The 16,516-nt window shown below is 36.4% G+C and overlaps 1 protein-coding gene across 3 annotated transcripts in view; it reads right to left on the bottom strand.

The window, feature by feature from the left end:
* Positions 1 to 7,668: 7,668 nt before the first annotated feature.
* MYBL1 (MYB proto-oncogene like 1) overlaps positions 7,669 to 16,516 on the bottom strand; it is a 40,218-nt gene continuing 31,370 nt past the window's right edge. For 2 of the 3 annotated variants that reach the window (XM_082719118.1, XM_082719119.1), the window contains exons 13-16: positions 12,458 to 12,574; positions 12,260 to 12,364; positions 11,639 to 11,818; positions 7,669 to 10,324 (exon numbers count right to left, since the gene is read on the bottom strand). In XM_082719118.1, the coding sequence (XP_082575244.1) occupies positions 10,196 to 10,324; positions 11,639 to 11,818; positions 12,260 to 12,364; positions 12,458 to 12,574 (531 nt within the window). In that variant the 3' untranslated portion in view covers positions 7,669 to 10,195. The remainder of the gene's footprint in view (positions 10,325 to 11,638; positions 11,819 to 12,259; positions 12,365 to 12,457; positions 12,575 to 16,516) is intronic. The other variant, XM_082719120.1, reaches the window with a different exon arrangement.

The raw sequence follows: 16,516 nt of genomic DNA, 5'->3' as shown, positions 1-16,516 counted from the left end.
ATGTGGGGCTCGATCCCAGGACCCTGGGATCATAACCTGAGCCGAAGGCAGTGGCCTAACCCACTGAGCCACCCAAGCGCCCCAGTTAGCCAAGTTCTTCACTGAGTCAGCATTGTGGCCAACTTCTCTGTCTGCCCAATCCTGCTCCTTTCTCTTCCTCAGGTGTTGATTACAAGAGCTCTAACATGTTGCACAATCCTGCATGTTCATCTCCATCAGACTGTTTCCCAGGGAAGACATGGTCTACCAGGGCTTGCCTGTTTCTTCAGGGGCCTTGTTGCACGGTCCTCCACCAATCTCACCCCTTCACTCTGGCTTTGGGGTTTTTGAATATGGAATGACTGTTCCCTCCAAGGACCTTACTCTCCTTACCTCATTGCCTCTCCATCTGCCATATCTCACTTCACACACCTGTCATAACCTCTCATGGGACTGTATTTCTCTCCTTGATAGCATTTGAAGTTCTACCTCCCCTCTCAGAATTTAAGCGCATTAGCAGGGCTGCTTGGTTTTGCTATTATATCCTTTGTGTTTTGCATAGATCCAGGTGGTGTGTTAAACACTGGACACATTCCCTTGGGGAACTTACAGTCCACTTAAAGAGACAGTAATATAGGGGCACCTGCGTGGCTCAGTCTGTTAAGCGTCTGCCTTCAGCTATCATGATCCTGGGGTCCTGGTATGGAGACCCACATCGAGCTTCCTGCTCATCAGGGAGCCTGCTTCTCCCTCTGCCTGCTGCTCTCCCTGCTTGTGCTCTCTCCTTCTCTCTGTCAAATAAAATCTTAAAAAAAAAAAAATGAGACCGTAATATGAAGATTAACAATGTGGTAGACCTCCATCTTACTCCTGAAGAAACTGAAGCTTGTGACAGGTGTGATCCCAAGTTCAGCAAGGAGAAGAATTGGGATTAAATTAATGAACTCCAAAAGACTTAGGGTAAAAGGGAAGTGGGTATGAAGGATTCCAATAATTGTAATTTACTAAGTTGGTCTGTGGCCTGAAATAGCGTTTCTTCTGAATTACAAAACTTTGTCTCTGTAATTTCCTAGTGATTTAAAATATTAAAATATTAAACTATTAATTTAATTAAACTTAGTTTTAATTAAATATTAAAATTATTAGAGATTAAAAATATTGCCCAGTGCACTAGCCACTTGCTACATGAGGCTATCAAGCCCTTCAAATGTGGCTGATCTGACTTGAGACGTGTTATAAGTGTAAAATGCACTTTGGATTTCAAAGACTTAGAATGTGGTGGGGGAAAAGGGGTAGAAAGAATATAAAAATACCTTACTGATAATATATATTAAATGTTAACATAGTATTTTGGACATCCTGGTAAAATATAATAAACCTAAAAAAAAAAATGTAGAAACCCTCTCATCTATCATGATTTGCACTCATTGTTAAGCAAAAAGTGTTGCTAACTAGAGAAAGTCTATTAGTCTACTAGCCTACTAGCCCTGGGTGACAGGAAACTTGGGAACTTGGGAATGAGGAATGTGGGTTAATCAGATTGAGTGAATTAAGTGAATGTCGATTAAGAGAACACCACATTGAAAAGACAGTAATACATTGTGCTACAAAGAAATACAGTTGGTAAAGGTGCAAAGTACTAGTGGACCCCATGAGATAGATGAATATTTGCTTACTAGAAACTTGATGAATGTAGATATTCCAGTGGGGTAGGAGTGAAAGCAAGAGACTGAGCAGAGCTGAGAAATGTAATTGTGGAATATTTATGGGGGGAACTGTGACTGTTGAGTTTGGTTTGACTTAAGAGTTCGTGTGATGGAGTGGAGTAAGCTCTTACATATAAAACTTTGGTATGTTTGGCACATACAGCCCAAGAAACTACTCTCTTACTTCCCATAGCGATCTTGTATACATTTACTTTAACAGGAGAAATGGGTTCAACATATGCTGGAGAAGAACAGTGAGAAGCTCATAACTGAATGGATAGTTCTTGCAGACTTGTAAGCATAGGAGTGGAACCCTGCAAGGGACATTTGTTACATTTTCACCTGGCAGAGCACTTTTATTTCCCTCTACTATCCAATCTAAGCTTAATTTTTAGAAAATTTGTTATTGAAGCATACCATACATACATACAGGAGAGTGCACAAAGAGAGCTTGGATTTACATGAACCTAAACACATCCATAAAATTAGCACCCAAGGCAAGAAATGAAGCACTGTAGTATCCCAGAAGCCGCCTTCTTCAAGGCTCCTTCGAAGACCCTCCCACCCAGCACAACCACTACCTTCTAATAGCATACACTATTTTTGCCTGGTTTTGTACTTTTATAGAAATGAAATCATAGGGGCTCAGTGGGTTAAGCCGCTGCCTTCGGCTCAGGTCATGATCTCAGGGTCCTGGAATCGAGTTCCGCATCGGGCTCTCTGCTCAGCAGGGAGCCTGCTTCCCTCTCTCTCTCTCTCTCTGCCTGCCTCTCCGTCTACTTGTGATTTCTCTCTAATAAATAAATAAAATCTTAAAAAAAAAAAAAGAAATGAAATCATATACTCTGTACTCCTCTGTGCCTTATACTTAATTTCAAAGAATCAATCCAAATCTCAGATGATTAAATGAATCCCAGCTCAACATTATACTGTATATTTAGACAAGTCTCTTAACCTAAGTCTGTGTCCATATCCACAAAAGTGAATTATACCAATGTTTACCTGATACAATAGTCAGGAGGATTAAATGACATGCTTGTGACTGGCACATGGCCCCAGCTGCTACACTGTACCCAGACTTTTAGACTATGAACTACAAGACCCCTGGATGGTGCTTCTTCATAGTAAACAGGGAAAAGAAATCCACACTATCTAGGAGTGACCAAATTCTCAAATGAGCTTCTACCAATACGAGGAAACCTGGTACTTGATCCATCTCATTTTTTTGGCCTAAGGAAAATAGATGCTATTTCTGTTACATACTTAATCATATCCCCTTCTAGAATAACAGCTTCCTTAAGGGAAGGGTCATGTCCTATTTACCACAGTATCCTCAATACTTAGCACCAGCTACTGTAAGCACTTGGTTAAGTATCAGTTGCTAGTTGAATGAATAAATAAATGCTAACTGTACTAGGGATTAGGAAATAATGTCAGAATTTGATCCAATGTTAGGGAGGGAGACAAACCATAAAAGAGACTCATAATCTCACAAAACAAACTGGGGGCTGCCGGGGGAGGAGGAAGGTAGGGAGAAGGTGTTTGGGTTATGGACATTGGGGAAGGTATGTGCTATGGTGAGTGCTGTGAAGTGTGTAAACCTGGCGATTCACAGACCTGAACCCCTGGGGCTAATAATACATTATATGTTAATTTAAAAAAAAGAATTTTATCCAATCTTGAAGTATGGTTAGCAAAACTGAAGTAGTAAAATCACAGTAAAGTCAATCTCCCTCCCTCTTTCCCTGTGCTGGCCAGGAAAATCCACTCAAACCGAGCACATTCTGTAGTTGGAACTTGAATAAGCACATCAGATCTGAGACCTTCAGAAATAAGGGCAGTATAGTACACTGCTTTTAATACTGAGTTTGCTCAAATGCAACAGCTTTTAAAAAACATACTGATGTCAGGCGCCTGGGGGGCTCAGTGGGTTAAGCCGCTGCCTTCGGCTCAGGTCATGATCTCAGGGTCCTGGGATCGAGTCCCGCATCAGGCCCTCTGCTTAGCAGGGAGCCTGCTTCCTCTCTCTCTCTGCCTTCCTCTCAGTGTACTTGTAATTTCTCTTTGTCAAATAAATAAATAAAATCTTTAAAAAAAAAAAAAAACATACTGATGTCAACACACTAAAAAGTTTTCAGAAACATTCTCTTGACAACATATGTCAGCCATGAGTAATTTTTTTCCTGGTACACTTTATCTTGGTTTTCTACTGATAATATTTCACATATTATTGACTGTAGCTAACTATTAAAAAAAAAAAGCCAGGGAAGGGGAAATAAAATAAATTTCACTTGATTCATTTTACCTTACACTACTTAATTAAATTTTCATTTCTCACAGAGTGGTAAGTAAGTACCTCTTCAAAAACTACCATCTGTTTTTCAATATGATTAAGGGTCTTATTGGCTGACAACTCTATCACTCTATAGCTTCATAAACCAAGCAGGAAATTACATGGTTAAAAAAGGAGATGAAAGACTTTAACACAGTAATAGTTTATTGACTATAAGGTAAAACTCATTTCATATGGATAACTAAGAAGCCAAAGCTATTTCTAATCAATCTGTTGTGTAAATTATGACTATTATTCTCATAGTCACAATGAATTTTTAAAAATTCTTTCAGTATGTACTGAGATTCTCTAAGCACCATGCTAGACAAGGAGCTATAAATAGCAGTCACCACTCTTCAAAACAAGTCTAGTGGGAAAGTTTTATGGAAGCACTAGGGTAATCAGGCAATGATTCACAGATCTGTGCCATCAAGGATGAGTAAAATTTTAACAGGCTAAGGAGACAAAAGCAAAACAATCATGCAGAGGAAACACTACAAACACAGGCACGGAGGTAGAAGCATGCACATCTGTGTTCTTGAAGAGCCAAGTCACCAGGTCTAAGTTAGGAAGTGAAGTAGAATTATTTTTATTTAGGCAACAGACAACTACAGAAGGTCTTTGAACAGAAGAGATGTGATCAATCTATGTGGTTTTTATATCTGTTTCCTTATGCTTTCACAGAAGAGAATGTACCTCGTCCTTTTAGCAGTTGTATTTCATACTGTAAATTCATAGACCGACATTTCAGTTTCATGTGTCAGTCTTGCACATTTGAAATAAGCATTCTACTGAAGTGTAAACTTATTTTTGGTGAGTTAATCTATCAGATTTCTAAGCCTAGAAAGCTAAAGGTAAAATCTAAATGGTGATGAATTCACTGAGGTAATATAATACTGCACAGACCAAATGGGTGACCATTTGGCCTTGCCGGTAACACCCTGATGAGAAAAACATGCAGGCTACAATACTATATCCAGCTAGACTATCATTGAAAATAGAAAGAGAGATAAAAACTTCCAGAACAAACAAAAACTAGAAGAATTTGCAAACACCAAACAAGCCCTACAGGAAATATTGAAAGGGCTCCTCTGAGCAGAGAGAGAGCCTGAAAGTAGTAGACCAGAAAAGAACAGAGGCAGTATACAGTAACAGTCACCTTACAGGCAATACAATGGCACTAAATTCATATCTTTCAATAGTTACCCTGAATGTAAATGGGCTAAATGCCCCAATCAAAAGACACAGGGTATCAGAATGGCTAAAAAACCAAAACCCATTAATATGCTGTCTACAAGAAACTCATTTTAGACCCAAAGACACTTCCAGATTTAAAGTGAGGGGGTGGAAAACAACTTACCATGTTAATGGACCGCAAAAGACAGCTGGGGTGACAATTCTTATGTCAGATAAATTAGATTTTAAGCCAAAGACTATAATAAGAGATGAGGAAGGACACTATATCATACTCAAAGGGTTGGCCCAACAAGAAGGATTGTTTAAAATCTAACAATTTTAAATATCTATACCCTTAACATGGGAGCAGCCAACTATATAAACCTATTAATAACAAAATCAAAGAAACACATTGACAATAATACAATAATAGTAGGGGACTTTAACACCCCCCTCACTAAAATGGATGGATCATCCAAGCAAAAGATCAACAAGGAAATAAAGGCCTTAAATGATACACCGGACCAGATGGACATCACAGCTATATTTGGAACATTCCATCCCAAAGTAACAGAATACACATTCTTCTCAAATGCACATAGAACGTTCTCCAGAATAGATTACATCCTGGGTCACAAATCAGGTCTCAACTAGTACCAAAAAATTGGGATCATTTCCTGCATATTTTCAGACCACAATGCTCTGAAGCTAGAACTTAATTACAAGAGGAAATTTGGAAAGAACTAAAGACATGGAGGCTAAAGAGCATCCTACTAAAGAATGAATGGGTTGACCAGGAAATTAAAGAGAATTGAAAAAAATTCATGCGGGGAGCACCTGGGTGGCTCAGTGGGTTAAGCCTCTGCCTTCAGCTCAGGCCATGATCTCAGGGTCCTGGGATCGAGCCCCGCATCAGGCTCTCTGCTCAGCAGGGAGCCTGCTCCCCCCCCCCCACTGTCTGCCTCTCTGCCTACTTGTCATCTCTGTCTGTCAAATAAATAAATAAAATATTTTTTTAAAAAATTTCATGGAAATAAATGATAATGAAAACACAATTGTTCAAAATCTGTGGGACACAGCAAAGGCAGTCCTGAGAGGAAAGTGTATAGCCATACAAGCTTTTCTCAAGAAACAAGAAAGGTCTCAAGTACACACCTAACCCTACCCCTGAAGGAGCTGGAGAAAGAACAGCAAAGAAAGCCTAAACCCAGCAGAAGAAGAGAAATCATCAGAGCAGAAATCAATGAAATAGAAACAAAAAGAACAGTAGAACAAATTAACAAATCTAGGAGCTTGTTCTTTGAAAGAATTAGTAAGATTGATAAACCCCTGTTCAAAGAACAAATAATCTAATCAAGAAATGGGCAGAAGACATTAACAGATATTTCTCCAAAGAAGATATCCAGATGGCCAACAGACACATGAAAAAGTGCTCCACATCACTCAGCATCAGGGAAATACAAATCAAAACCACAATGAGATACCACCTCACACCAGTCAGAATGGCTAAAATTAACAAGTCAGGAAATGACAGATGTTGGAGAGGATGTGGAGAAAGGGGAATCCTCCTACACTGTTGGTGGAAATGCAAGCTAGTGCAGCCACTCTGAAAAACAGTATGAAGGTTCCTCAAAAAGTTGAAAATAGAGCTACCCTATGACTCAGCAATCACACTACTGGGTATTTACCCTAAAGATACAAATGTAGTGATCTGAAGGGGCAGGTGCACCCAAATGTTTATAGCAGCAATTACTATGGGAAGAACCTAGATGTCCATCAACAGATGAATGGATAAAGATGTGGTGTGTATATATAATGGAATATTATGCAGCCATCAAAAGAAATGAACTCTTGCCATTTGCAACGACATGGATGGAACTAGAGGGTATTATGCTGAGCAAAATAAGTCAATCAGTGAAAGACAATTATCATATGATCTCCCTGATATGAGGAATTTGAGAGGCAGAGTGGGGGGCTTAGGGAGGTAGGGAAGGAAAAAATGAAACAAGATGGGATCGGGAGGAGACAAACCATAAGAGACTCTTAATCTCATGAAACAAACTGAGGGTTGCCGGGGTAAGGGGGTGTATGGAGAGGGTGACTGGGTTATGGACACTGGGGAAGGTATGTGAAATGAGTGCTTCCAAGTGTGTAAGCCTGACAATTCACAGACCTGTAGCCCTCGGGCAAATAATACATTTTATGTTAATAACAATAATTAATAAATACATTTTTTAAAAAAAAAGAAGAGTCATATGGAAATATTTAAAAGCAGTTGAAAATATGACTCTGAAAGAGACTGTGTAAGTATTTCTACTTCTTGATAAGGAGGTCAGGTTGTGTTAACAAATAAAATCACCTGTATATGTAGAACTAAAGGGGAAAAAAAAGCTTAAGAACAGAATGTTGGGTTAAGTCCTTAATAGTCCAATCAATACCATAAAACAAAACCAAAATGAAACAAGGAATGCCAAGTCAGCTTGTACACAGATGCTTTATTACAGATGTTAATAGTCAAAATTGTATGCAAGATTCTCTTACAATGGAAAGTTTTCCCATACATCAAAAAACTCAGTTTAGTCTGGGTAATTGCTGTATTAATGTGAAAACCTTACAACAAAATGCAGTATTATATATGTGTAGTCAGTTTCCATGCAAGTATGGCTGCTACATGTATGTCTGGCATTTTTATAACATACTGAAAGAAATTCAAATGAACACAACAGTATAAAGGTGATATAAGATGCCTGACATGTTTAAGATTAAAAATCTTCTTGCAAAAAGCAACAAAGCAGTTAACTAAAGGATTCAACCAATACCAACCCAAATATGTACTATGTCCAATAAGCCCAGGCTTATCTGCAATATATTATACTTGGGATAATTTAATGCTCAAGAAAAATTATGCTTTAAAAAAATATAGCTCTTCCAAGATATACTTTGGTGACTGGAAACTATGTACATCCAAACCAGCTAAGGGCTTTGGGCTACATTAAAACAAACAAACAAACAAACAAACAAACAAACAAAAACCATTATGTGCTATTAGTTCAAAGTAACTGAAATTGAAATGATCCAGTATGATTTTGCTACAATCATTGGTTTTATAAAGTGATATTCCTGTGAGAAGTTCACTAATTAGGAAGCAATCAACAGACTTAACAAACACGTGAAGAAGATTCATATTGGCTCATCTATTTGTTATCAACAAGGCATAATCTTGGTACCATACATTTTCTTCACTTCTCACTACATATAATATGCAAAAATGAGCAAGTGGATTTAAATAGCTTAAAACCCTTTTAGGTCTACTGTTCAAGAGCTAGGCATTAAAATACTTAGTATTACCATTTCTATTAACGTAAAAACATCAGAAAATCTTAAGCTGTCTTTAAGGCATAGTATTTTGGCATTTGCAAGAATTTGCCTGGTAATGGTTGATTCCATTAAGTTAACTTGAGAACTTGCCATCATTTGCTTTTTACCTTTTCACACAGTGCAAGTCGTGGTGGCTCTTTCCTTCTCTCATAGCAGCAAGCCGATTCTGCTATTTTCTATATAGCAGCATACTTCAGGAGTGGAGAGGGAGAGAGTGTGTCAATTATAAATAATTACAACTACAGTGTACAATTCTATTTGCCTGTCAGTGTTTAAGTTGACAGCACACCATTATATGTCTCAAAAAAAAAATGTACATAAAATCTCTACACAAAAGCAAATAAAGACATTCTTTCAAAAAGAAATAAGTGCAAACACCTAAAACAGGCAACTGAAGCAACTGTTGTAACCTGTAGAGAAACACAAAACATTTATAAAAGGACAAAATATTTTTATAAATAAAAAATAATGTTCTCTACTTCTGAAACACTGAGTAAATACAATAAACTTCTAAGTGCAGACTGTTTTTAGGGACCCAAGTACCATATTATTTGTTTAAGCAAAATGCAAAAATTTCAAACACATATACAAATCACCAGATTAATTTATATGACCCCCCATATAATTTAAAAAGAAAATATTAAATTATTATTTAGTACTTTTTAGAACTACTTTATAACCAACATGATTTAAAGGGCATAGTGCAATATTTAGGTAGATGTGACATACAGTGTAGATACTGTATTTCTTTGCAGCTATAACTTACTGTTTCATATTTCATACTTAAACATCAAAATTGTTCTTTATGTTAGCTGTAAATAACAGGAAACAACACTGGCTTCTAGACACCCTGTATAGGTATAAATATCTACATTTAAGCTTTAAAAATGAAAATAAATTATAAAAAGACTTTCCAATTTACAAAGTCTTCTTGCTCCTACATACTGTACAATACATTCAACAAAACTCTCAGCTCTTCTGAGATTTATGAAGAAAATACTGACTCTTTACTAATAAGGAAAAAAACCTTTATCAATGCTTTTTGTTTTTAGTACTATGCTCAAATAAATACATTTAACACTGTAGTTAATTTTATAGTTTTTGAAAAATACCAAAAATTAGTAGTGCAACTTTCTCTCCTTCTTTTCAATTTCTTTCCACTGTATTTCTTTGTAAATGGTAGCCTAAGTCAGTCAGCACGTAGGCAAAAGTACTTCATAAAACCATGTGTGCTTCCCATACATAGACTAATTACAGAAATCACACATACTCATAACCTATTTGTTAGAAAACTGCAGCATCAAGAGAGTAGGAACATACATCTTCTGAAGAAAATATGTAAGAATTTACTTTTAGGATATTTATAACATTCTAACACGGTCTTCCCATCTTGTTCTTTTAGAAACAATTTTTTAAAATCTCATCTCTTAAAAAATTAACTATGAAATTACCAACCCCTTACTTAAGTGGCTGGGCATCGTGCCTGCCCAATACGAAAAAAGATGCAAACCGTTTTAGGGTTACATTAAAACTTTAAAAACAATTAATTGACAAAAATTTCATTGCAACCTAATTTAGTACAGAATACAGTAAAAGTAGGGCATTTCATCAATTTTAATAACAATTACAGTATGAGAGCTCTTGAAGTACTGCTGGTAGCTGTGTAGGTGCTCAAATATCTTCTTGCTTGTTCAGTCATGATAAGTTGGTCTTCCGTCTTCCCATAAACCACTGTTTCCCATTCACAGTTTGACTATGAAGGAAACATTAATAGTGATGTGAAGATTACTAAAATAACTCTCCATTCCACTTTATAATTCATTACACTTTTAAGTCAATTATTTCAACCAAATGGATATTTAATGATAAATAATCACTGTAAACAGTTTTGATGATGGCACTGTGATATTTCTTATTAAACAATGTTTTACAATACATACTGAAATATTTATGGTCAATTTTTTTAAGTCCATCTTTTTCTCTTTTTTTAATTAAATAATTTTTATTTTTAAAGGTCCATCTTTTTTAACTACCTACATTGTTCATAGACCTGTGGAGGCAATTAAAAATTCTCTACCCACAACCCCCACAATTCAAATCAGTCTTAACACAGAAAGAAATGTCAAGTCTTTATTGCTTCAAAATATTGCTAAGGATTTAAAGAGAGGATGTAATGTCAAAAAATGAGCCAAGAATGCTTTATGTTTTGCAAATTAGGAAATATATTCATAATACAAGATCAAGTTTGTGTTTGCTTCCTTGGTTTTCTTCCTTTATTATAAAGATTACTACATTATAGGTATATGACCTGCTACATAATATATTTTCCTGAAAAGTTCTGTGTTGAACACTGGGAAATCAAACCATTTAAAATGGACTAAGAGAATGTGCTACATGGCTCTTTGAAGGGCAGCAGCTAAAGACAGAGAGATGAGGTGGCAACATCTGATTGCCAAAGATGTTTTCAAGGACTGCTTAAATGTCAGGAACACTAGTGCTGCAGTCACTGGGGTATAAAGAAGATAACTTCTTCCTCAATGAACTCTCAAACTAGCTGGGTTGAATTCTTAAGATAATGTAGTAAAAAATCTTCCAGTCTTCATTTACAGCGACATAATGGCTGCATAGCAACAGAAAAAAAAGAATTTTGTTTTATAACTTCTGAGCCAAAAAGTTCACTGGAAACAACTGTACCAATAAAATCAAGCTGAAACTGCTTCCAACCACTTACCCTTTCAAGATAGCAATTAGGGCTACACATATTTGTTACAGAAGAGATGCCAGAAGGAGACTTAGGTATCTTTAGTTTAAAAATGAAATCATGCTTAAGAAATCACCAGAAGAGACTCTGGCTACAACTTCAATTGTTTAATTTATATGTGCTGATGAATGAGTCTCTCAAAAACCCAAATTTAGTTTGAGTGACAGAATAATGATGAATGTTTAGTTACTGTTATAGTCAGTTTTGAATCTAAAAAGAAAAGGTATAATTTGTGATCAGTAAGTCCAAAATGATAACTGAATAAACAACAACAAAAATCACTGAAAGAAACTTATAAATTCATACCTGAAGGTTCTTTTCCAATGTGACAACTTTAGAAGTGTTAGGGTTTGGTTTCTTTTTATTAAGTGTATATGTTTTGTTGGTTGAGTTTATATCTTGTTTTTCAGGAGTCAAGTTGCACCTATTGTCATGTATTTCCAATAATGGTATCATTAATAAAGATGTTGTAAATATATTTTCTGACTAAGAGAGAAAAAAGAAAGAGGAAAATAACCAATTCAAAAATGGAGGCAAATAGAGGGACTACTGAGTAAGTGGTGGTGGAAGCCCTGTTCATTTCCCTCCAAGAAAGCTTTTGGCTCCAACGAAATTTCTTGTAATGTAGTAAAATTAAATATTTCAGAAATTAACCAAAGATAAATATTGAAATTTAAAGTTTTGAGAACTACCATTTTTTGACATCATACATAAGAGTGTGAACTCCTCTCAAAACAAAACAAATATAAAAAGCAAGAAAGTAAATATAATATTCTCTACAGTTAGTAGTGTCTTTCTGAAGTAAGCAATATAAATACTAAAGAAAACTCTTTATCAATCTCTAATGAACTAACCACACAATGAGTAAGAAACCAGAACGCAGGACTTAAAGCAATCATCTTAACAACAAAAAAATTCTTCACAAACCTGCATGTCTGAAATGTCTTCAGTCAATAGTTGAGTACCTGGTTCTTCTTTTTCCCAATTATCTAAGACTAGTGATTTTCTGACTTTCTTTACAGAAGCTGTATGCTAGAATGAATAATTTACAATAGAAACATTATGTTAAAGTCACTTTTATTTTTAAAATAAAGACTTTTATTAACAATAATATTGAAAGATTACCTCCTGTTTGCAGCTTTTGTAAGCAGGTTCATCTTCCTCTTTGAGGAATATATCTGTTCCAGTTTCTTCTTTTAAAACTTCCCGAATATCTTCTTCCAAGAAGGCAAGTGGCTGTGACTAAATTGTTTTTAAGAGTTATTAAAGAGTCTTTTATAGAAATTTCCTTTTCCCCCATGTATAATCTTTAATACTTTTTCATTATTGGCATAATTTTCTCCCAGTCCCTGTAGATACCTAAGTTGAATGAATTAACTAATCAGTTTTATGGCACAAATAATACTGTACATTGCAAGCACTGAATGTAGTGTGACACTTTGTTCACTCTAGGCTTCATTCTAGCTTCCTCCTCCTGGGGAACCTACTGTAGCTCCTGCTTCAATCAGGAGCCTCAGAATTAAACAGATAAGAGATTATTTCCCAAATATTTTTATATAAAAATAGGAAAAATAAGAAGCAAAGAACAAATTGGGACTACACTAGTTCTCCTTATTCTACTTTTATTACACTTATTATAATTATTAGTTAACACATTTCTCATACCATTAAATGTGTGGGCTACTTAAGAGCAGTGAGCACATCTTTTTCATTTTTGTGTATATCTCTGTTTATCTAGCCTCAAGCTTGGAGCTGAGATAGTGTTCAAGAAGTAGTGTGTGGTGTGTCTATGTATGGTGTGTCTATTTACGAAACTTGAGTATGGGCTGAATAGTGAAATAGTCTCAAAATATTATTTACCTAGCTTCCAATCAAATATCTAGGTCTACCATTTAAGTCAGAAAAATGGTTGGTTTGTTTTAGAAAGAGAGAGCACACACATGTGGGGCATGGAGCATTGGGAAAGGGAGAGAAAGAACCATAAGCAGGCTTCATGCACAGACCCACTTGGGGTTCAACCTCAGGATCCTGAAACCATGACCTAAGCCGAAATCAAGAGCTGGATGCCCAGCTGACTGAGCCACCCAGGCGCCCCTGGGAAAAATGTTTGTTTTTTTTTTAAAGATTTTATTTATTTATTTGACAGAGATCACAAGTAGGCAGAGAGGCAGGCAGAGAGAGAGAGAGGAGGAAGCAGGCTCCCCGCTGAGCAGAGAGCCCGATGCAGGACTCGATCCCAGGACCCTGAGATCATGACCCAAGCCGAAGGCAGCGGCTTAACCCACTGAACCACCCAGGCGCCCCGGGAAAAATGTTTTTAATTATATCAAATGACACCTACCATACCTCAGATCTGCTTTAAAAAAAAAAAAAAAAAAAAAAGTAATCACTAAAGAACAAACTGACTGCATAGAACGATCAGCAGCTTATATTACCAGTCAACAAAACTAGGGAGAATAACATTTATGTATAAATGAGATTTCACAGCACTTACAAAAGCTTTAATAATGGAAAGAGAATTTCTCAAGTGCTTGCATCTATAGCCTGAGACATGCAGGAATTATATCAGTATTTCCATGTAATGCTCCAAGAGCTTTTGTTTTAAGGATTATATTTCACAAAGAACATTGATTAGGTACTCTTTAAAACAAAAAAAAATCTATGATTTGTTTCTCCCTCATAAGAATACAAATGTCCTAGAGAAGTGCCTAAGACACAGATGAATTCATTCACTACCAAGAATTATTCTTTTTTTTCTTAAAATTTTATTTATTTTAAAGAGATAGAAAGCGCAAGTAGGCAGTACAGCAGGCAGAGGGAGAGGGAGAAGCAGTTCTCCACTGGGCAGGGAGCCCAATGCAGGACTTGATCCCAGGACCCCGGGATCATGACCTGAGCCGAAGGCAGGTGCTTAACTGACTGAGCCACCCAGGCATCCAAGAATTATTCTCTTAATTGTCCTAATGTGAAAGAAAAGAACTACTATACTTAATACTTGTGTTTGATACTACCAACATTTAGATTTATATTTAAAGAATTTCCAGAGTTTTTAGTCTTTTGAATGATCTTCAGCAAACATTAGAAAAATCAATGTTTATTAAGAAAACAACAGGTACTTGGGCGCTTGAGTGGCTCAGTCATGAGGCAGAAGCGGGTGCCTTCTGCTCAGGTCATGACCCCAGGGTCCTGGGATCAAGGCCCACATCAGGCTCCCTGCTCACTGGGAAGCCTGCTTCCCCCTCTCTTGCTCCCCCTGCTTGTGTTCCCTCTCTCTGTGTGTCTCTCTCTGTTGAATAAATAAATTAAAAAAAAAAAAAAAAGAAAGAAAATAAAAATTCCGTAACCCTCTGTAAGAAATGCATGTGACTCATAGTAAGATACATGAGAAAACTAAATGGTTAGGGATACGTGGGTGGCTCAGTTGGTTAAGTGTCTGTCTTTGGCTCAGGTCACGATCCCAGGGTTCTGGGATCAAGTTCTGCATGGGGAATCCTTTGCTCAGTGGGGAGCCTGCTTCTCCCTCTGCCTGTGCTCGCTCTCTCTCTGACAAATAAAGAAATAAAATTTTAAAAAAAGAAAAGCAAACTAAATAGTTAGCATATTGTAGGCACTCAGTAAATAATAACTGGAGAAGGAATAGGAGGAATGAAAAGTGAAAAGTGGGACGCCTGGGTGGCTCAGTTGGTTAAGCAGCTGCCTTCGGCTCAGGTCATGATCCCAGCGTCCTGGGATCGAGTCCCACATCAGGCTCCTTGCTCCGCAGGGAGCCTGCTTCTCCCTCTCCCTCTGACTCTGCCTTCCACTCTGTCTGCCTTTGCTCGCTCTCGCTCTCTCTCTGACAAATAAATAAATAAAATCTTAAAAAAGAAAAGAAAAGTGAAAAGTGAGCTTCCTGCAAACAGATGTATGAACATATAGATATTTTAGAAAATTATTAAATCATTATTTTCTTTTTATCTTAAATTGCTGATGAAAATAATCTGTTTTGGCAATGGATAAATTCTTCCAAATGAGAACAAACTGCCAAGGACTTGAGGTCACTTAAAAACCTGATTTCTCATGTGCTATTATTAAAGTAACAATTTTTATTCAATTTATATGCTGAACAAATGACCCTGAGGCACTGTAGAATTCTTACATGCCTTTAAATCACTGTTTGTCTATCTCCCAATTAGGTACACACTCCTAAGAAAACAGACAACATATCTGACAGGTTCAACATTACATCCCCGAAGCCTAGCGCAGTGCCTGGTACCTATTAGCTTGTTGAAATAATGATGCATTTTAAATGAATGGCAAAACACTGAAACAGATTAGTCTAATCAGTTAGGTAATTCCATATAGTGGAATATAATACAAATATTAAAAATTATGAGATACATATATACACATTAACTTAAAAAAATTACAAGGTAGTACATAAAGTGTGATCTCACTTTCGTTATGTGTACATGCACAAATAAAAGTCCAGACAGCTAAAAAGAATATAATTGTTCACAGCAGTCTAAGGTGCTAGGGGACAAAAAAATTTCATCAGTCCTACTGCGTACCCTCTAACCAATATTTTCAAAAGAAGGAAAAGAGCAGAAGATTTGAGGGTATGACATTCCTTTTGGTAGAAAACTGATTAAATCAAGCAAATTAGAATGAATGAATCTTGTCAAAATATAACTAAAAATAGAGGAATATAACTAACCTCACCTAGAAGTGACCAATATTTTAAAAATATTTTAGTTTTAATGAACCTAACTTGTCAGAGACCTTTATCTACCTAGAATTAGAATGCCCATCGTTTTCATCTAACATATTTCAAAGTTGACTATATATCTAAAAGCACAGATAACACTTTCTTCCTCCATTTATGAACTACTATTGCTACCATGATTAATCATCGCAGCAAGTAAGTACATGCTCTATGAAACTTAGCACCAAGGCCTTTATTTCACCTATCTTTTTAATCTCCAGAAATAACCCTCTGGGATGTGTTTTATGATCTCCATTGAATAGAAGAGTAAACTGAACTTTAAAGAGGTATCCTGATCAATCAGTCATAAATATTATTAGGAAAGTGCTTATGTATATCAAAATATTAAAATTACTTTATTCTACTGCAGGTATCCACCACAGAAACTACTAAAAGGTGGGTTTTAATATTAAGGAAAGGGTCCAACTGACACTTGATTT

Source organism: Mustela nivalis (genome assembly GCF_964662115.1).
Source record: "Mustela nivalis genome assembly, chromosome: 2".
Classification (NCBI taxonomy): Eukaryota; Metazoa; Chordata; class Mammalia; order Carnivora; family Mustelidae; genus Mustela; species Mustela nivalis.
The sequence above is the reverse complement of the archived record's forward strand: the minus strand, read 5'-3'. Positions and strand labels throughout refer to the sequence as shown.